The following is a 22,830-nucleotide window of genomic DNA, read 5'->3' on the forward strand; positions in this document are numbered from 1 at the left end:
TAGATAAGGTGTGGAGGGAGTGGAGTGGAGGGAGCATGAAGAAAGGGTCACCCCCAAACACAAGCTGGCTGGACAACATGAAACAATCATGTCACATTTTTAATGACCCACTAGAAAAATGTTGTTTTTTTTAATCTCTCGCTATCACTTACTGGTTCGAATTTTTTATATCTTATAATAAGGTGATGTCACTTACTGGTAATCATAAAACATAGGGTATTTAATGATGTCACATAATCATAATGCCTGAAGTATTTAATATCTTTACAGAATTAACTTAGATTTGAGGCTTATGGTATTGATTTCCGAAAGGGTATCAATGCAAAGTTAACATTCTAAGAAGTAATGTTTTCCTAGTTTGTAGGGCGAGTAGTGAAAGGTGACCAAGTTGTTAAATCCATCATGCAGACCAAGTGTTGCTTATCCTTGAATGTATATTTTAGTTTAGTAATAACCTATCATTGTAATTCATAAATTAAGTAATCATTTATGTTCACACATTAGTCTCATGCACTTCATAGACAAGGAGCATGCAATTTTCTTTTTAAAGTGAAGGGTAGATAACCTCGACATGCACCCACACAGGACAATAGCAGAGGATGAAATAATCTACTTCTCACCAAATAGTTAGGACTGAGTTTCATCAACTTTTCTATGACCCAGTATTATAATTGAACCCAGGAAACTACCTCAAAAATATCAGAAAGTAGACTAGTTTATCCTCTGTATCAACTCTAAAAGTCCATTCCTCTACTTAAAAAAAAAATTAAAGTAAATATGCATAGCAAAAGAAAATTTTGTTGGTTTATTTATTTCTCTAAGGATCTTTCCACAAAAGCCAAAAAAAAAAAGTGAAACTACTAAAGAGCAAGGTTCTGAGTAAGCTGGAAGCCTCTCTTGGATATTACAATATAACACTTAGGGCTACTTGATGCACACTCAAAGTATACTAAGCCTACCTGCACATTGAGGAACTCTTCAGTTCCCACAATGATAGCTGGGACATTGTTACTTTACTTTTAGAAGAGTTACAAGAAGAAAAAAAAACATGCAATGCAATTGTTAATCAATACAAGCACACACACACACAGAAAAAGCATAAATAATGTTAAAGTGAGTAATGGTCATTCACTAAACTCTAACTTAAACAACAAAAAATTCATGTCATAACATTAATTACACAATTTGAAACATATGTAAACAATATCATTGAATCAAAAAATGTGTAAATTCAAATATAAAAAAAAAAAAGGTTGGCAAGAACATGATTTGCCTGAAAGGTTAAATAGCATGCAATGTGTTGGATGTCCTGGCCAAAGTATGCTTTCACTTCCTGGTGAATGTTAGTAGAACAATAGAATCATGCTTGGAAAGAAATACACATAAGGAAGATCACTTTGCTAATTAATAATAAAAGCATTGAGACTTTCAATTAGCCAATATTTATGTAAAAAGAAAGAAAAGAAAAAAAATCCCACACACATAAAAAGCAATTCTTTTTTTGGAAGTCAATTATAGGTAGATGATTAAAAATGTGAAAATTTTCTGACAAACCTGAAGCAATCGTTGGTAGATCATGCAGGTCAAAGAAAAGCACAACAGATCATAAACATTCATATTTTAAAAAGCCATAGTAAAGAACCATTGGTATTATATCTCATACACATCATGCTACTAAATTAATTCAACAAGATGTTGAGTTAACTATCTGTCCAATGAATAGTGCTTCTTAACAGAGACATACAGTCTACAGTAAAATTGATGATAACAACAGAAATAAACAACTTAAAACACAGCATTGTTTCTGATGGTATCTTTTATAATAAACAAGAGAGACAACTCTTGACAAAAAATATCATGGAAGACAATCATTTGATTTTTGTGTTCAGCTTGTCTGAAGTTTGTTGACACAATGACAGAAACTAGAACTGGGTACAAATACAAGCTTCAAAATGTTGGACAGTTTGTTTTTTGGTTAATAACTTAGTCAATACTGTTTAGCTGGAACATTTTTTCTCTTCTTATGCAATTTCTCAGTTCAATAAGAATTTAAATGAAAAAAAAAGGTAATTTTAATTATATATTATATATAAATAGCAATATTTATATATTTATTTATTTGAAAATTCATGTTTCATTATTTGAAAAAGTTTCTTTTTGTATCTCTTCTTTACCTATCTTTTAATGTCAGACGAAATCTTTAAATAAAAAAATTGAAGATACCTTAATGAACTGAGAATACATAAGCAGAAAAAAAAAAGGAAAGAAAAAAAAAAGGTCAGATGTAATGAGTACAAAAAAACTTGTACAAAATGTTACACTTGTACATCTTTAGAAATAAATTGTACAATATACAGTGAATTATTGATAAACAGCAAACTGAACTACAAGATCATGTATATCAGTACAATGTCCACTTATTTATTGGTAGTCAAAGAGTGAAGACTGATTCTAACATTGCCTGGGCACACTATAATGAAGTCATGATTTATTTGTACCATTGCTTCTATGTGGTGATGGCCCAAGCCTTGGGGAAATGTTTATGTACAAGAAATACTTTTGAAATGCTATGCTGTTTCGTCTGGTACATTGAAAACTAGACATCAGAAAGTTAACAATATAAAAGAAAGAAATACAAACATGGTTTATCTCTAGGTGTTGACAGAAGTGGAACTCATTTTCATGAAATGTTTTAGATTTTTTTAAAAACGCAAACAACACATTAGGTAACATACATATGTAAACAAAAAGAAAATAATCATTCTTTGGTACCATGACCGTAAAATTGCTTACTTATATCACAATATCATACATTTGTTACAATCATTTGGAGAGTTTTACCCAGTGGAGAGAGTAAATCAGATCCCACCTTTCTTTCCTCAAAGATGGACAAAAAAATGTATATGCCTAGATATAGGCTATAATATAATATATAGCTAAAAATAAGCCATATGAATTTTTATTTTCAAGTAATATCATGAACATACTAGTTTAAGATGCTAGTTTATGTGTGTGTGAGGGTGCATGTGTATGTTAACAAGTATTCTGAAATAGCCAGAAATTCAAATTTAACTCACTGTAAAAAAAAGAGTAACACATGTTGAGGTATATTGCAAAACTAAACACATGACTTGATTATGTTTAGAAGACTAGAGAAGTTGGACTTGATCAAACCTATAGGCAGCCTACATGGAGTGATCCAAACTGTACATGCTACCAACCTGCACACCTAAATACTTAGCACCAAAGACAATTTAGAAGAAAATACATTGACTACAATAGTTAAGCATGAATCAATGATTCATAACAAATTTTACCAGTACATGAATGAATCTAGAAATGTGAATATATTCACAAAAAGTGAATAGAGAAATGTTATAATTAACGTTGACTAAAATTGCCTATTACAACTTGAATTAATTATTGCTTTAGTAATGTACATGAAAATAAATGGCAAGATTTTAAAACTGTTTCTTTTCTTTTTATAATTTTATGATGTGCCGTGCCTGCTCTATTGTTTAAAAGCAATACTTCAGTCTAAATGTTCAATATAAAAAAAAACAAAAAACAACTAAATTAAAAACATTTAGTTTGGTGCCAATAACATTCTCTCAATTAGGAAGAAAAGAGCTTCGTGCCCCACATTATATTTTGATTTGATCTTCTTGTCTATATTTGTAAACAAGTCTTATGAACAATGATGATACAACTAATTAAACACTTGTACATGGTTGACAAAAACATTTCTTTAAAAAACAAAAATAAAACTCATATTTTATTTACACAAAGGATTAGCTTCCCTTGCACCTGATGATCTATATTCTACAAATGTCTACTAAATTAGTTCAGAAAATCATACACTTTTATCATATTGCAAACCAAGACTTCATAATGCACTAAGATTGTCATGCACTGTTTGTGGTGACCATAATTTAAAAAATTTTCAGACAAATTTTTGAAAGTAAACCTTACTATTGTAATTTGGCAAGACTTTATTTGGGCAAGTTGAATGCATTGAATTATCTTCAAATGGCTAATAGATCCATAACCATCAATAACTTTTGGTCTCAATAATTATTTGTTGCTTCAAAAAAGAAGAAAAAAGAATCTTTTTTTTAATCACATTTTCGTTCCTGCATAGTGATTAAATATAGTCAAAGACCTAAACAAGTGTCTTAAACAAGGAAAAGTTTGCTGGTGAAGCAAACCACCATCATGTATGTGTGTAGCCAACAATCTTCTTCTGTCTTTAAGTGCTCCAAGACTCCCTGAACTATTACTACCTATCAAAGTTGTTCTAATAAAACATCACATTAAAGAGACTTTCTATCCCAAGTATAACTATCAACGATAAACATTAATATTCAATCTGTATAACATTTGAACATGTAGAAGTTTTCAGTCATATAAAAACATCAAATTATTTGTGAAGGGAGTTAACATATTAATGGTTACACAAGTTAAAAACATGATATAGATGTAAATACATTACATAGTAAATACATGTATGTCAACTTTAAAAAACACAAACAAAGAATAGAAATGCATTAAATATACAAATGAAAAGAATACTTTTACTGGCAGTCTTTATACAGAGTTTTCTAATGAATAATGTAGGGGAAGAGCTGGAAGGTTTGAGTGTTGGTAATCAACAATAAAGTCAACTAAGCAGTTTAATCAACAGTGCCAGGTAATTGTACAAATGACAAACTATCAATACTGATGCCAATGCCAAAACCAAGACTGTAGAAAGCAATTTAAATGTCATATTTATAGTGTTAACACTTGTGCCTGAACACTTTGTTTTTAAGCAAATAAGATTATTTATGAATGGAGATTATAAATTAAACTCACCAGGCATTAACCTTAAATATTTGTACATTGACCAGATAAGATGACCATAGGCTCAAACTAAAACTTTCTTTTTTTTGTGTTATATCTTCTGGCATGTGGATAAAGTCTTATGTTATTCAAAGTATCAATAAATACAATGCATTAATAATTCTAAACTTTAGAATGCAATACGTGACAGGGCATGTGGTTAAAAATAACTAAAAGGACCTATGGACAGCTCAGCATACCTGACACCAGTACCAACACAGTGATCAGTAAATGTTACACTAGTTCTTCTTGTTACAGCCAAAAGGAAAACAATTATACAGTTAGCCAAACCTTGCACTGAAAGTTTTCAAACATCAAACATTCAGACTTCAGAAACATAAACTAACTATACTAACAAAAGTGTTTTGTCCAACCTAGTATGTTACAGATCAAAATACATGGAGATAACAAAACATAATGACTAGATCAAAATGCTCAAAATAAAGCTTTAAGAGTGTGAGTATTCATGTATAAATTTCTCCTCACCAATTAAGTGTAAACAAACATAGGTCAAACATTCTTAATTGTTGCCAGCTTGTTAAATGTCACTTATCTTTGATCTAACAAGACTGCAGTATATAAAGACTGTTGTTGGGAGGAAAATCTTACGTGGAGATATTGGACATAACTACAGTTACATCCAATTGTGTTTGGCTAATTACAATAATAAAACAAATAATTGTTGTTGTGGCAATCATTTCAAAATGGTTAAAAAAAAACAAAATAAAAAAAAACACATTAATATGAAAGTCATATACTCAAGAATGATGGTGGCCCTTTATTTTGTTTTATGGTATTGACGTGACGTGTAGTAGATTCTCTCTGCAGTTCAAACAGTGGCTAAACCCAAGTCCATCTGTGTACCATTTCCCTCCACATATAATGCTTGATTTTTTTCAACAGTATATATATCAGTGAGAATGTTTAAGAGTAATGCTAGTATGGTGCAAACCTTTGATAACCACCTCTGTACACTGTAGCCTAGAAGTAAACAAATACATTGTTCATGTCTTGTACAGTGGCCTATAAGAAAAATAAGCACAATTTATTATGTCTTATCAAAGGGGTATACATAGCCCTGACCCATTCTGAAGCAAAGCCATTTCCACGCATGCTATGATTTGATTGTGTGATTCGTAATCACTTTTCTTGCTCCAGTTTGACAAGGTACTTGGGATTTGTCTACCCCTGATTTATTGCTTGCTTAGTGAGAAAACTAAGTGTAAAAGGGTTTATCTTTCAAAACTAAAAGTATTAAAGATTTTAATAACTTTGGTGACCTAATTAATACTAAGAATTAAATAAAGGAAGGCTAGGTAAACGTACCCCATATCCTGCAACTGGTCCAATACTGTGTCCAATATATGGTTCAGCAGCAAATTCTCTGCCATAACTGTAGTACACAAATAAATCATTTAGATTTCAATTTTTTTATGATCAGTTCTTACTATATTTTTTGACCATATCATTTTTTTTATAAATGCTACTATGTGTCACCATTCAAAAAAATAATTTTATCAGGAAGTATAATATATGAATAATTTGTATAAAATCTTATTCTCTTTTTGAACTTTTTCACACTGTCAATTTAAACTGTACAAATAAAAGTAATACTGCCATTTTCAAGCTACTTTAAAAGGACAAAAAAATCTAAATTACTTTCCCTAAGATAGTATGTTTAAAAAGGATCAATTAATTATAGTTTTGAAATTCATTTCCTAGAGCATCAAAAGGTGCAAAACATTTCTTATAGACAAAAAATCTTTCCTTCAGAACAAACAACACATATTTCAGCTTGACAGCTATCAGAATTACTCTGCTAGACACCTGGCACTACCCACATCGTGGATAGTGATTTTAAACCACTAAGATTAAAGTTAAATTCTTAAGTATTTGCTGAAGGAGACAGAACAATAAATATTACCCTCTAATTTATACAAGATATCAAGACGTAAGAATGGGCAGTGTTATTATTTTCAAATGGATATATAGTCTAAATTTATTTATTTTTTATCTCTGGCAATAGCTGAATATACACCAAAACAGTAAAAACCTTTATAGTTAGTCTTAAAAAACTTGAACCCAACATTTCTCATGCTGATCAAATCACTTTAACTTTTCCTTTTTTTTTAAATGAAAGAAGGAGTCCATGAATAATTACTGGAATAACAGAGTCAAGAGGTACTTTAAGAACCTACCTTGCAGCAGTTGTATACGTGACTGGTGTAGCCATAGCAGCAGCAGGGAAAGCATATCTAGCAGCACCCGCAGGGTAGGCACCAGCAGCAGCAGCTGCTGCAGCAGCAGCATAGGGCTGACTGGTGACAAGCTAAAACATATAAAAGCAAACATTTACCAGATTAAATTTTTAATCATTTTTAAAATACAAATAATATATTTTTTTTTATAATCAAATGACTTGAGTATTTAATAGATAACCCTTTCTGATTAGCAACAATTATAGACAGATTCCATTTCTATTACCTGATAGCTTCTTCCTGCAGCATCATATGCCAAAAAGGGATCCTGATACATACTAGACGATGAAAAACAAAAAAAAAATTATATTAAAAAAATGGTTATACTGGTACTTCCTTTTTAATTTGTGTCAATTTTCTTTATCATTAAAAGAAAAATACAGTAGTCCCTTGACTTTTGCAGAAGGGCTATAATCCAATTTTTTAAAAATATTAAAGGAAAAAATAATGTGTTTTTTTGTACACTGCCCTATGAATAAATTTTATGAATTATGCAAAATAAATAACAAAAATTGCATTAAAATTCACAATATTTGTAAAAAAAAATATTAATTCTTAGACTAAAATGTTCTTTCTATAACAGACTATAGTAAGATACCAATTCTATTTATACTGTAAAGCAAAATACAGTACAGCACTGTATGGTACTATAACAAATTACTGAACATTTAAGGAGTATTTAAAATTAAAAGAAAGTGAGCATGAGAAGGTTATTAAGGAAAAGGGAAATTGTTATTTAGGTGTTGAAAGTGTTAGGAGATGTTGTGTGATACTGTTCTTATATAAAATAGTGTACCTATTTGTAATTAAATTAAATAACCCCCTCTACACTTAGCGAATTTGACTTTCACCCACGAAAGTCAAGGGTATACTGTTGCAGCCAAATGTGAGCACTTGAATAGATATTGTGAATATAAATGTTTTATGAAATAAATCATTTTGGTAACTAAATGTCAAAATGATATAAGAAACCCTATGGCCTACTGCTTTTTGTTATGAGTCACTTACGCAGCATAAGGTATAGCTGTGGCAGGTGCAGCAATGGGTGTAGGATGCCGTAAGCCTGCAGCAGCCGCAGCAGCTGTGTAGACTCCTCCAAGACTCCTTGCAGCGACAGCTGCTGCTGCCCTTCCTCTTGTCAAAGCAACACCTCTGAGTGCTGCAGCTGTTACTGTATCTAGAATCAAAATATGTAGCAATCAAAAGCATGCACTACATAAGAGTCAAGTCATATTTAAACAAAACTATTAATTGTCTCAATACAGGGAAGAACAAAAAAAAAAAAAAAAAGTCAGTAAATATTTTAATATTAAATTTGCAAAACTTAATCCAGTGTTGCTCATTCGATTATTCACTCTACACCCATTTAGGAGATAACAGTGCATTCAAATGCTGCTTAACCAACGCAAGCCTAAACCGATCAACCATTCCATCTAAACCTACTGGTCCTTTGTGTTATTTCACCAACATAGAGCAAAAAAAAAATCACAAAAATTATTATTGACAAAATAGCCCAGTGGCTAATCCAGTTTGGTCAATGCACTATGCAGGACATAATGTTCATCAGGGTAAAAAAACATTTTAAGAAGCAAAAAGCTTTTTTATATATATAAGTAAGAGATTTCAAACAATTCCTAATAAGTGTCAGTTCATTCATTTTGTATTTAATCAAGAAAATTGAAATGAAAGATTCATGCTCTGCTTCTGAACATGGATATTGAAATGCTTCTGATCTTTCAAGGGTTAATTATATTTCTCATTTAGATGGAGAGACAAAGACACAATATGGCAGGCCAGCAAATTGACTAGAACCAAAATGCAGAACAATGTAATACATTTGTGCAAATAAAAAAGTTTTTTTTTTCTTGAATAGTAGTTCAACAATGGTTTCTATCATAAAACTAGACTTGGTCATGTGCTTGAGAAAAGACAATAGAAGCTCATGCTTTAAAAGAAAGTTTCAGTTGAATAAACTGCCCTAATCTGTAATACCTAATCAACACACACAAATACAATTACAAAAATCCAATCTGGCAGCTGATTTTTTAATTTTTTTTTTCTATCAACAAGAAAGACTGAAGAAAACTGACCTCTTCTGCCCAAAAACTACTAGCCTTATATGATAAATTCACTTGTGACTCTAAAGTTTATGAACATATACACAAAGTTTTTAAACTAGCCTGCACCTGCATTCACAACACTTAACATTAAAATATAAACAAAAAGTAGCAATGACCATTGGTCAAGTTAATATGGGTTGATATCTTACCGGTAGATAGTGTGGGGGCGGGCACCTTTTTGGTCATTACCCGTGCAGTTGCATTGTTAACCTAGCACAGAATCATGTTTTTGGGTCAAAATCAAATGCCATTCAAAATGCAGATTAGTCACAACCTTATCTAGAAGGACTAGAGTGGTCTCATTTTTTTTTTATTCATAATGCCCTCATGGTCTTCCAAAAGTAAAATAACAAAATAATGCTTTTAACCTCATAAGAGAAAAATCTTTAACTTTAAAAAAAAAAAAAAAATTCCATTAAGTTAAAGGGAAATCCTAGTGGATAAGGTTTGTGACAAAATTATTTTTCTTTTAATTTACACAATACTTTGTAAATAATAAAACAAAAACAGCTGTCCACTAGTATGTTATGATAGCTCCAAAATGAAAGGTTAACTTTTAATTTTGTATTCAGAATACACAAAAATGTCAGATGTCAAGTTCAAAAGAATTCTTTAAAAAACTATCATAACATTCATAATGGCATCTGGTCAAATTACTTCTAAAAATAGTATACAAAAAGCTATTTTTTAAAATTATTTATAAATAATATACTTTGATAACTGCTCTAAGAAAAAAAAATCAACATTTATAAAAACCTTTTGTCTAATATTTTATTCATAAAAAAAAATCTGGTTTATTTCAAACTATTTTCTCTTATTCTGTTGAATCAACTGAATTGATTCCTCATTGTCCCATTTATCTACCACCAACTTCTATTTATTTACTCTTTTGTTTCTATGCTTTTTTGAAACAACTTTTTTTTTGCTAAATTATTTATTTTGAAAAACCTACCCTTTCAAATCAGCTGCCTCCAGGTTCCGATACATAATACTTCACTAGTGAAAATTAAAAGAACTAAAATGGAACCTTTCTGCTGCAGTTAATAAGGTAAATGAATCTAGGATGTTAATTTTTTAAATGTAAAAAAAAAAAACACTATTCTTTTTTTTTTCAAAAAAAAATTTAGTAATAAAAAAATCTGGCAGTAACTAAAAAAAAAAAAAAAAACTTACAGCATAAAGAAATGCCATATACACCAAAAGAATAATGCACAAAGATCTACAAAATAAGAAGAAACTTTGATAATGTTGCCATGACGTGCAATCAGAGGGCTTTATGGGAGGATTGCACATATAAAATGCACAACAAAACAGAATACTTGGCCTTCCAATGATGGCCTTATGTGCCAGGATGGTCCTCTCCCTGAGTTACATTAGAGAGGGAAAAAAATTGTGAAACAAAGCTTGAAAATATTCTTCACTAGCAGTTGGTGCAAAAATAATACAATTTCTATTATTGTTGCTCTTCATTATTGCATAGTAATAACAAGACACGGACTGTTTAGACATTGAACAGAAAAGGGAGGTAATCTATATGTGATATTTTAAAAATCATTTCGATACAACATTTAAGTAGCCATCAAAGACAAAAATAGGAGGTGATCCTATAAAAAAAAAAAGAGGGGGGATAAAAAAAATGATAACAGGCATTTCTCCATACTGCAACACATTGATAATATACTTAGCATTGATTTCACTTGTGCTAGCACAAAAATGTAAAGAAACATGCAGGCACCTCAATCTTTCGTCCCTCAACCACAGTGCCGTTCAATTTCTCACGTGCTCTGTCGGCATCACCGCTATTTGCGAAAGTTACGAAACCGAATCCCTGCATGCATAAGGAAAACAAGGAGCATGCATTAAACGTGCAATGAAACATTAATTAACATGATAGTCAATATTTTATGTCACATTGAAAAATATCAATGAATATCAAAGAAAATGTCGTCTGTAAAGTCATTAGCATGTTACGGCAGATTAGGAATCAAAAAAAAAAAAAGTCTGTCTATAATTATGTTTAAAAAAAACTAATCAAAATGTATCATATATTATGATAATACTCTGTTCTGAAAAAAAAACAACATTTGTTATGAACTGGAAAGTAAAAAAAAAACATGAATAGTTTTTTGTTTTGTTTGAATACATGCTTAGCACTAAAGTTTTGGTTTAGTACTTTTAGTTTCTATCAGCACAAAAAAAAACAACACTATGTCAGAAATTTAATTTGGTCTTCCTAGTTAAAACGCCCTGGCTACTGAAATGTGACATGAGCAAAGGGAAAATTAATACAACATGCTGACTGTCTAAGCGACATGCTTCCATGCCACTGGGCACATCTTGTACATACTTTTATGTTATTGTTTTTAGTTAACAATGAGCAAGACATTCTTAAGAACAACTGGTAGTATGTATTAATAGTCCTGTACTTTGTCTCCAAACAGCTAGCAAGATTAGTTTGAAAATGAAGAAATGTAAAAAAAAAAAAAATTGTACTGGGTGTTCAAAGAATAAGAAATCATACCACACAGAAATATGTATGGGGGACTTCTGCAGTTTCTCAGCATTGTTTTGCACCTAATACTGAGTCAAAATTAATATAAAATAATTACTCATTGATAATGCAATTATCAACAAACTATTTTTTTTATGCCTCAAGATCAAGAAATATTTGTAGATACTATACACTTTTTTTTTTAATTTAAAGCGCATACTCATATTGAACTATGTAGCAACAAAGGTATGCTTAGGCTTTTAGTATATTTTAAAATCCTATTAAAAAAATGAATTTGCAAAAGCTAGAACATGAGATCTAATAAGAATCAAAGGAATGTCACAATATTTTTACCACAAATTTCACTCAGTATTAAAACTAATAATTATAGTTAAAACTATTTATAAGGTTTTCATTTGCAAAACAATTTTTACCCCACTGCTTTCCAACTTTACCCAACCATTGGATACTTTTACTATGTAAAATTTGTATACTGAATAAATATCATTGCTTTAGCATCTTTTACTCAAGTAAAAGAGATTTCACTCATGCAATGAAGAAAGTATATGTAGACATGAACTACATTGGGTTATAATATTAGTAATTAACTACTATGTTTAAAAGTCATGTCTTAGTAAGAACTATTGCTGGAATGCAGGTAGTGAATGCTTCACCCAGTACACAGTTAAGATCATTCCATACACATGAAGTAACACTGAACACATCTTCTACAGAACAGAACAAAACATTCAAGCAGCATACCATGAAATCATCACAACTTTTTTTTTTTTTAAGTTTTCTGATTGGATAAAGTCTTTCCATAAATTTAGGAAAAAAAAGTTTCATGAATAATTTTTTTGCTCGAAAAAAAAAGGTGTGGTGGAGGGAAATCTTTCTAAAACAAAACTAAAGGAATTGTTCAAATCTTTTCTAGTTGCAACAATTCTGTAAGTTGTGAAGAGCATTCACAAGTTTTGTTAATCAGACTAAAGCATTAGCCGATTCATGTACTGAGGGGAGGGGGGAGCAAACTTTTCAAAACATTTTTTTTAGTAGAGAGCAAGCAGATGTCGTGACTTGTACAGGAAATGGAATGAATGAAAAATGAATGAAAGATATGTCTGCAAAGTAATACAAATTCTAGCTTGATGAAATGTGTACATGTACATATGAAAAAAAAGGCATCTTTATGTAGTATTACAATCTGTAAGATAATACATAAAAATAGCATAACTAACACATCCTTTATTTCACCAAATACAAATAAGAGACCAAAATCTCTTATAAAAACATCACATTAAAGGTATTTCTGATTAGGTTGTTTTTTTTGTCAACTATAATCCCATTTTTTTTCTTTCTTTAAAGATAAAAAAGAAATGAGAATTAATTACATTGGGAATTTTCATAAATGATGGCAAATCTATTAAAAGTGTATCCAGTGTCAAATAATATAGAAATATTAATAAACAACATATTTTGAAAAGCATATACCAATGTCACTGTATTTTTTAACACTACAAAGTTCTTCCATTTATAGCACGCAATAATTTTTATACATATATTTGGCAACATCTTTCACTTTCATAATAGCATCCTTGACATTCAAAATTTCTCCTAATTTTCTTCTTTACCATTTGTCATATTTTTTCTTTCATTTTTAAGATATGACTCCCACTTTTCACAATATCACTTTCTCTTCTTTTTCAATATTGCTGTATTTTATTGATTAATATGTGTAAACCTGATTCTAAAAATCAAAATATAAAGCAATTATTCCTTATGACAATAAGTTCCACAATAATTTTAAGACTTCTAGACACTATGCTCTAAGAAATATTGATTTATATGAAGAAGGAATTTATAGTGTTTGATGAAGTAAAGGATGTTAGATTAATCTTGCAATGAATTCAACAAAAGATTTTTTTTTCTTTTGCATATAAACTAAAATGTGCTTTAAATGCTTAAAAATGTACAAACTCTGTAAATACAATTGGTAGATTGCTTTCACAAATTAACACAATATTTTAAAATTGAACTATTAGTATGAAAGCAATTTACTTCTGGAAAAAAACAGGTCTTTTTTTTTCTCCTTCTTAAACCCCTGACTATTTATGAAAGCAAATAAATTTGCAACTTTCTATAAGTTCCTCAGTCTGAGTAAGACTGGAAGAACTGATCCTTTTATAAATCTTTTTTACACAAGGGCTAAAAAGAATTCTACATATGAGCTCAAAGATTAAGATTAGTGTGTCATGTCAGTCACTAAAGACTTCTATCATCCTTTTCCCAAGTGTCAACAACTCTCCTGAAATTACCAAACTGAGTAAATGTGGTAAAAGTTTAATTTTATCAGACCTGTCTTTATTCCTCAACACCAAAGCAAATTTATGAAAAGAATATTTCCAAAACAGATACTAATAAAAATAGATTTTATTTCTAGATGACTGTTTTACTTCAAAGAGTACTTTTTGTCAAATTAGGATCAACTCATTTCTGGCTTAATAGCATAAATGTTTCAAATGCTGACTTAGAGGGTTGGTCCATAAATTTGCCATGATGTTTAAACTATATAATTTAAATTAAAAATTTTTTTTTACAGCGGTAAACAATGAAGTACTCACTTTTGATCCTCGCTCATTAAAAATGATTTCAACATCTAAAATTGTTCCAAATTGCTGAGGAAAGAAGTAAGAAGAATCTGTTTTAATGTTATTTAAACAATTAAAAGAAAACTATCAAGACTGATTCTTAACACTAAGTCGATAACATTTTGCCAACACTAACACTATTGCTGTTGTTATCAATTGTCATGAAAAAAAATAAATAATTTCAACAATCAGCAGGTCAAATAACTTCATAATGTATTCTCAAATTTATGGGCACAGTTAAATTGGTGTCATGAAGTGAATGTTCAAGGAAACAAAAAGTGCAAAATTTATGGGAAAACATTTAATCTGGCATGAGTAATGATAAGGTGGCAGGGCCTTCACATCAAGGCTCTGTTCTGTGTTCCTATTTTTCATCAGAAAATACTAAACAACACACTTAACATTAAATGCAGAAAATAAATCTTGTTTTTTAAACATATATGATAACAAATTATATTTTTGAACCCTCTAGTCAACAAAGTTCACATAAACTTCTATAAATAACACATGGTGAAAAATTCAGTTATAAACAACATTTAGAAAATGACATAAGAGTTGGTTAAATCAAAATATACTGGTACTAACCCCTAGCAATTGTCTGAGATCTGCTTCTCTAAATCTAAATGGTATGTTTGAAACATGAAGTCTCTTTGGTCCTGTATTGGGAGATATTGCACCACTTGTGGGTGGCATTGATGTCACTTCTCCATCTGATGACTGTAGTTCTGTCTGTTTATATAGTAAAAAATAAAATAAATGAACTAATCAAATCCAAATGAAAGTTTTGAAATGCATTTTTAAACATTTCAGTTTGCAAAAAAAAAAACTTTTATGATTTCTAAAAAAAAAATCCAAAATGTGAAACTTTAGGATTTAATTGCCCAATGAATTTAAACATTTAAAAAATGTGAAATTTATCAAATTTGATTTTTTTTAAAATAACATAAACATAACAAGTCTGAAATGTTGATTATCCACAAATGTAACTAATTAAAAAATAGATTAAAACTAGAAAATGTGTTATTAAAATTCTATTCAAGTAATACATCACATTTTCTGATACAAACAATAAAAACCAAACCAAAAGCAATATTAGGCTAATGCAACAGAAATACATTCAAAATACAAGAGAATAGACATTATAACAACAGATACAGACATTTTCACTTTGAGTTTTAGAACAGAAATTTAAACAAAAATAGAAATTTATTTATTTTTAAGTTGAGAATTAGTCCATAAATTGTATTCTTAATGAAGCTATTTTCATACATTTGGTTTCAAGAACGGACATGGTATTTCTCCCAAACTAAGCAATTGATAGTATTTTTTTTCTCTCTTTTAATTTAGCTTCATTATTGTCTTAGATCACAAAATGAAAATGAACTAAACAGAATGTTACTTGACAAAAATAAATTTGTTTTATGAAACAAATCTAAAAATGTAGGTTATTTCTTTATTATATTTGTCTAAATCCAATGATCCCAAATTTAATTGAATGTTTATTTAACAAAAAAAAAAGAAAACAAAAAACTCACAAATTTAAGGTGACCTGCTATACTTAATTATAAATTAAGTCTAAGGTTAAAGAAAAAAAAAGTTTTCATTTTTTCTTTGAAAATATAGGGATAGTAGTTGGAATGATGTTAGAAAGAGCAGCCAGAAGATGTTAGGAAAGAATTAGATGCTGATTGACTGCTCTAAACCCACTGCTCTCAATGACACAAAAACACAGATTACAACTAAAAACAAACTAAAGAAACAAAACATTTCCAGAGACAATAAAATATCAAAGGGAAATAGAATTCCTTTATAGAGGGATAAAGAGGTTATAATGGGTTAGAAAAGCAAGAAGTACAAACAAAATGATAAATAACACCATTTGGTCAGGTAAACTAACAAAACAAACAATTCTAAGATATTTAATTACAAAAGTAATGGAATAATAAGTAATGCAAAGACTGCCAACTGACTCACTTCTTTACTAACCAGTAATCACTTTGTTTTTGTTGTCATATTTTTTTTTCCATCTCTTTTACTTACAATTTTTTTTTTTGAATGATGCAAAGTAAGCAGTATAAAATAATCTAATATAACAAGTTATGTGAATAAAGTGATCAAATTGGCAGGTTATTGAGCTAAAACTTGACACAGCAAGCATTATTGTAAACACACAAAAGCAAGAAACACCCAAGCAAAACTTGATTTTTATACTGATGCAAACCTCGGACACTGCTTTCAGGTCCCTCAGCCAGAGGCTTTTTTGTGCCTCTCTCAGGAACTGAAGAGATTCAAATATTAGGACATTGACTACAAAACACGCAACAAATTTCATTGGTCAAATAACTTTGACAAACAAACGTGTCACTGTAACCTGAATATCCAGTTCACAGTGATCATTAAAGCAATTCAATCAAAATAGAATGGTAATATTTCTGGCTAATACAGATTAATGATACTTAAGATAAGTCATGTTTTTTTTTCCTATCTTTGTTTTTAAGCAAAAGTGCATATTTTTGTTAAATGATCAAATCAATTTTTTATCTATTCTTTTCTTTTTTTTTTTTTGTTTAATTTTTATTTTTAAAGAGCAGAAGTATCTTTAACACAATTTTTTCAAAACATTTTGTATAAACAAGGAAACAAAATGTTGATGTAAATTCATTTATTAAAAAAAAATGTAAAAATCTGAACCACAAACAAGCCATGCTTAACTGGCAGAAACAAGAAGTGTGAAAATAATCTAGATGTTTCTTTCACCAATGCTACACTTTGTCTATAAAATGCACAAGTGTACAAGGCAAGTTAAAACTCAGCACAGGTTAGGTTTATGTAAGGTATGTTTGAACTATGACATTTAGTTATATCCTAAAGTAACTGAGACCAACATGGAAAATGACAAAATTAGGTTTTGGCCAAACAGTAAAACAAATATAGATGTAATTTATAATTATGAAGCCAATCTAATTTAAAATTATGAAGCCATTGTTTAAAATAAAATAAAGCCATGTTGTTTTTGTCAGTGAACAACTATTTTTACAACTACAGCCCAAAGTTAGAAAAGTTTTCATTTTAATTCTACTATCATTTATGTCTATTGTGATTAATGTCTTTATTTATTTTAAATCTTTTTTTTTTTCTTTTCATCAATTTTAATAAAAATGTATTTTAGATTTTTTTTTTAAATTTTAATAAAGACAATGGCTATAGGCCAATGTTCTAGATGGTAGTAGAACTCAATGTACATTCATTGAATGCAAAAAGAAAAACACAAAATAACAATAACCAAATGATAAACACTAAGTGCTGAGTGCTAAATAAACAAGTCAAGAGAAAAAGCGTGAGTAGGCAGTTAGCTATCAGTCTGGAGCTAATCACAAGGTCACTGCTTCAATCATCAGTAATTTCACGCTTAGATCGTGTAAAACAAACAATTAAAAACAACTTGTGTAACTGGCCTAGCAGTCCAGACCTGCCAGGTGTCAATAGTCAAGACTAGCCAAAGATAGTTCATAAATAATAGCCAAAGATAGTTCATAAATATAGTCGATTTACTTATTAAAATACTAGCAATGAATGTTTGTTATCGGAAATTGAGATTTACAAATTTAAAATGAATTTTAAGTGTGATATAAACATGGCTTAAAAAATGTGTACGAAATCTTTAATTCTTTTTATTTTCATATTCCACGGACACATTGTGTACATTTTTTGCAGACTCATTATGTCAGGTATACACAGATTCAATGTGTAAGTTACATGCGTGGCAATGTGATAAAAAGGAGAGGTTATTGCTGAAAAAACGTTTGGGGCTATGGTCTAAATTTAGTCTAGAATTGTAATATGTTCTATGGCCTATAGTCTAGAATTGTAATATGTTCTACTAGTCGACCGGTGGCGTAGCATACGCCGCTATTTATAACAGATTTCCCGCGGCCTCCTGATTTACCAGGAGCTCCTAATAATCTCCTGAAATTGCAAAATATTCGAAAAGGTCCTGGAGATATCCGGAAATTATTAAAATCTTTTGAAAACTCATACAAATCTCCTGAAATATATAAACGAAAATTGTCATTTTTGGGGTGTCATTCAGTATGGAAAATGCCAATCCTACGCGCGATAATAAAAAGGGCATCTCGCGCCTCAAACTAATGAAGAATTACTTGAGGTCAACTATTCTCGTAAATAGATTGAAACATTTGGTAATTCTTGCTATTGAGCGTGATCTATGTAGGAAATAGAATTTTTATGATATACTGTATGACTTTGCTACAAGCAAGGCTCGTAAAGTAATTCTGTACGTAGTAAAGAATGAATAAAATGCAAAGACGAATTTATTTTATAATACAAATTTACAAACTATTAATTTTCACTTATTATCCGTATCCCTACCCAAACTTAGCCCCACGAAATCCGTTTCGCAATGGGCCCCACAATGGTTAAGTCCGGCCCTGCTATTTAGTGACGGGTGAAAACAGAGTAGATTACTTGTTCTCTTTCCATGACTTCGTGGTCACAATGGTTAGGTCCGGCCTGCTATTTAGTGACGGGTGAATACTACTTGTTCACCCCCCCCCTCTTTTCTTTCGCCTCTAAATTTACGTGGGGTAACTCTAGTCCGTCCGACTTGCAGAAATAAGAGTGATCTTTCCATTACTTGGTGTCCAAACTCTTGAGCCATGAAGAGAATCATTTTGAAAGATGGCCTATAGTCTAGAATTGTAATATATTCCATGAACTATGGTCTAAAATACTTTCCACTGTATTTGAACGAACAAGCAATAAAATATGACGGGCTCAAATTTAAGGTTGATAAATTGTACCTACACCGAGAAAAAAAAAATAGCATACTACATTATTTGATACCCACGTGACATGTGGCTTACATTGAACTAAACAAAAACAGTGTTACAGTGAATAATAACAGGCCTCTTGTATAACTGGATATGCACTATAGCACCGATCCTACTGGGGTAAATAGGCAAATGAAAGCGTATAAGCCATTAAATAAACCTTTTCCATACATTTTAAAGAGTACATTTTGGCCCAAGATATAGATAGATAAAGTGGGCATACCAATGAAAAAAAAAAAAAAAACTTTCTAAGCTAGATTCCAGAACATTTACAACACAGACCAGCGCTAACTACAATATATTTGTGTTTTCAAAAAGTTGGTGAGAACCAGTGGGGGTAGGAAGGGGGTGTTTAATCCCCCTTCCCGAAATGAAATCCTCCCCGGGGGGGATCGGAATTAGCGACTAATTATCTCTAATATAAAATAAAAGCAAATTACACACTCGAAATGCTATGAGTGTAGCCAAAGGGGGTTTTGAGTTTAACCTCCCTCCCCCCTTTTTTTTTCAGCGTGGTTTTATGCTAAAAAAATACCTATTCAAAAAAAAAAAAAAGCAAATTACACACTAAAAATTCTATGAGCGTAGCCAAGCCAAGGAGGTTTTGAGTTTTAATCCCCCTAATCCATTTTTTTTTTTGTTTAAGACCCATCCAGATGGTTTTGAGTTTAAAATACCCTTACAGAGAGTTTAGAGGTTGAAAACCTCTCTCTTCAATATTATTCTAAAGCAAACTACAGTCACCAAAATCTATGAGCGTAGCTAAAGGGGTTTTGAATTTGTAAAAAAAATTATTTTTTTAGATTAAAAAACAGATGATTTTGACGATAAAACTTTCCTTTTCAATATAAAACCTAAAGCAAACTGCAGTCACCTAATTCCAAGAGCGTATCTAAGAGAGGTTAAAAATTTCTACCAGAGGCTTGGCTTCATTACTAAAGTGCAGTGAATAGTCATCTGCCGAAATTGAAAAAGACTATATGGAACTCAATAAAGATGGCTAAGACGGATTTTAGATGTCAGCTATAGAGATCGGGTCTCAATCAAGGAAATCCTATGCCGAACTGGGAGTCGACCCCTTAGTAAGGTTGTGACAGAGCATCGCGTGAGGTTTTCGGGACATGTTCTCCGACAAAATGAATCACGCATAATAAGAGTTGTGATGACATGGAGACCATTACGAGGAAATCTCAAAGTAGCCTACAACTTGGTGCCACACTTTCATGGAAGTCCTCAGAGCAGGTGGGAAGAGGCTTCAGACATTGCCAGTGACAGATTTTTGTGGAAGCAGCTTGCCTCCCAATGCGCCGAACGGCGCGGGAGGATCAAAGTAAGTAATAGCAGATTAGGTTTTTGATATAAAACTTTTTAATAGCAGGATAATGCACTGTAAATACCTCAGAATATGCATTTTGTTGGCTTTTAATACCGGAAATAGTGCTCGGCGGCGGAGCTCCAGATCCCCTAGCTGGCAAGGGCGGAGAGTCGACAATTTCCCACTAAGTCCAGGAAGAACCTATTCTAGGCTACAATAAACGTCTTGAAGAATGAAGGGTCGGAATGTAATAAAGATTAATTACGTACATGTACGTACACACACACACATATATATATATATATATATGTTATGGGGGGCTACGCCCGTGGTGAGAATTACCACTCGATAATTATGCTAACCCTAGCCAATATTTTAACGAAAATAATAAACTATTGCTTCAGTTGGTCAACTAAATGTTTTGTCCCATTTCGAATCGAATGCAGATGAATTACAATCTCATTAAAGTACATTAGACAGTGGAAAAAATTATCGGGAAAGCAAAAAAAAAATAATTTAAAAACGCTGTTTTAAAAAATACAAAAAGTTCAAGTGTTAATAAACCCAACTATAACATGCAAACATTTCATGGCACAACTGGCACATTCAATGACAGTACTTAGAAACAAAAATGTTAGGATGCGTAGCTATTCACAAGACATGCATTACATAAAATAGTTGTAAGAAGTTGGTCTTCAATGAAACGTTTTGAAAAGAAACACTAACATAGTGAAGTCAAAAAAGATTGTTGAAAAAAAAAAGATTATATATTTACAAATAGAATGAAATACGCTAAATCAAAATACTCTATATCAAGGACTTAGCCAATGATTTTAAATTTTCTAGATTGTTACCCTTTTATTGCACCTGTTTTAACCTAGAAATGTAAGAACGACAACAGTACTATAGCACTCACCGCCTGTTGGTCAGCAGCGGTCCCATTTGAAGTCACGGGTGTAGTTGTGTAGATGGTCTGACCACTGGGTTCGGATGTGATGGCCGAGACTGTCACCCCCTGCATTCCTGCAAGGGAGGCCGCAGATCCGGCGGCGGCGACCGCAGCCTGGCTAGCCACTACCTGGTGGTATTCTTCCAGACTGGCCGCCTGCGGGTATGTGTACGTTGGGGTCATCTGGTTCTGAACCATATGCTGTTGATACAAGAAACAAATGAGTTAGCAAAGACACAAATGAGTTAGCAAAGACACAAATGAGTTAGCAAAGACACAAAGAAGAAACACGTTTTACTTGAGAGAGTTAGCAGTGACTAAAACCTGTGATTCAGTTCATATGGGCAGTTTTAAGTGTTTATTGTTTCATTAAGTGATATAATAATTTTACAATTTTGATTTTTTTAAAAACCACTTAAGTTATTGAAAAAAAATTATAGGCCTATATCTCCAGGTATCAATGCATTAAAATCACGCATTCAGTGTGATAAAAAAGCCTGACAGAAATATGAAAAGAGGATTAAATACGAACAATTGTGTGTTCACACTAAGTATATCGTGGGCCCAACTTACCCACATGGTAATCGCCTCAAAACAGAGAACAACTAAATTCACTGTGAGTTCCTAGATCCAAATCAAAACTTTTTTTGTCCTTCCTAAAGTGTGACTAAACCACAGCAGGGTTGGCATTTGGGGAGTCAAGTATTAAGCTCAACCCTGCCTCTTTTAGGTTGGTGTAATTTTCCTAAATTATCATCAATTATTCCCCAACCCCCCACCCCATTTATTTCCTTCTCCCCATCACCATTGTACCCACACATACACACCATCAGTCATTTCCATGATGCACCGTTAAAAGGTTTTGTCTACTGATTCTTGACTGGTGGTTGGGGGTAACTCTCTGTAACAGCTGTGCTCAACTACATACAGAGGCTTGGGGGAGTGTCGCCTCTAGGATGGTCAATGATAAATGTACTATCTAACAGAGAAATGCATATATTTGTTTATAGCATATGGAATTACAGTTCATAGTATAGTACAATACCGGGTAGTAGAAGTATACTTGGCTACTAAAAGTACTATTGGATAGTGCAGAGTGCTACATAAAGCTTACTAAGGAATCCACACAATTATTTAGTATCCACCAAAATTGACTTTAAAAAAAAATATTGTCATGAATAGTTAGTCTAAATCTAATTTTTTGCTGCCTTATTTTTCATTTATTTACTTCAAAAGTGAATCACTGATAAAGTAAAAATGTTTAAGGTTTAGTAAGGGAGGCAATTGGGATGGTGGGACTGAACAGCAAAGGCTGCGG

The 22,830-nt window shown here is 31.3% G+C and overlaps 1 protein-coding gene across 15 annotated transcripts in view; it reads right to left on the minus strand.

Annotated features, from left to right (window-relative positions):
• Positions 1-784: 784 nt before the first annotated feature.
• LOC106066013 (RNA binding protein fox-1 homolog 2-like) overlaps positions 785-22,830 on the minus strand; it is a 142,157-nt gene continuing 120,111 nt past the window's right edge. For 11 of the 15 annotated variants that reach the window (XM_013224969.2, XM_056020959.1, XM_013224980.2 and 8 more), the window contains 11 exons: positions 21,480-21,713; positions 16,620-16,676; positions 14,984-15,127; positions 14,372-14,425; positions 10,995-11,087; positions 9,409-9,469; positions 8,148-8,316; positions 7,366-7,417; positions 7,080-7,210; positions 6,208-6,274; positions 785-5,862 (listed from right to left, as the gene is read on the minus strand). In XM_013224969.2, the coding sequence (XP_013080423.2) occupies positions 5,818-5,862; positions 6,208-6,274; positions 7,080-7,210; positions 7,366-7,417; positions 8,148-8,316; positions 9,409-9,469; positions 10,995-11,087; positions 14,372-14,425; positions 14,984-15,127; positions 16,620-16,676; positions 21,480-21,713 (1,107 nt within the window). In that variant the 3' untranslated portion in view covers positions 785-5,817. Of the gene's footprint in view, positions 5,905-6,207; positions 6,275-7,079; positions 7,211-7,365; positions 7,418-8,147; positions 8,317-9,408; positions 9,470-10,465; positions 10,623-10,994; positions 11,088-14,371; positions 14,426-14,983; positions 15,128-16,619; positions 16,677-21,479; positions 21,714-22,085; positions 22,224-22,830 lie in introns of those variants that run through there. The other 4 variants (XM_013224982.2, XM_056020958.1, XM_013224970.2 and 1 more) reach the window with 4 other exon arrangements.

The sequence above is a fragment of the Biomphalaria glabrata genome, chromosome 2 (genome assembly GCF_947242115.1).
Source record: "Biomphalaria glabrata chromosome 2, xgBioGlab47.1, whole genome shotgun sequence".
In the NCBI taxonomy this organism is placed as follows: Eukaryota; Metazoa; Mollusca; class Gastropoda; family Planorbidae; genus Biomphalaria; species Biomphalaria glabrata.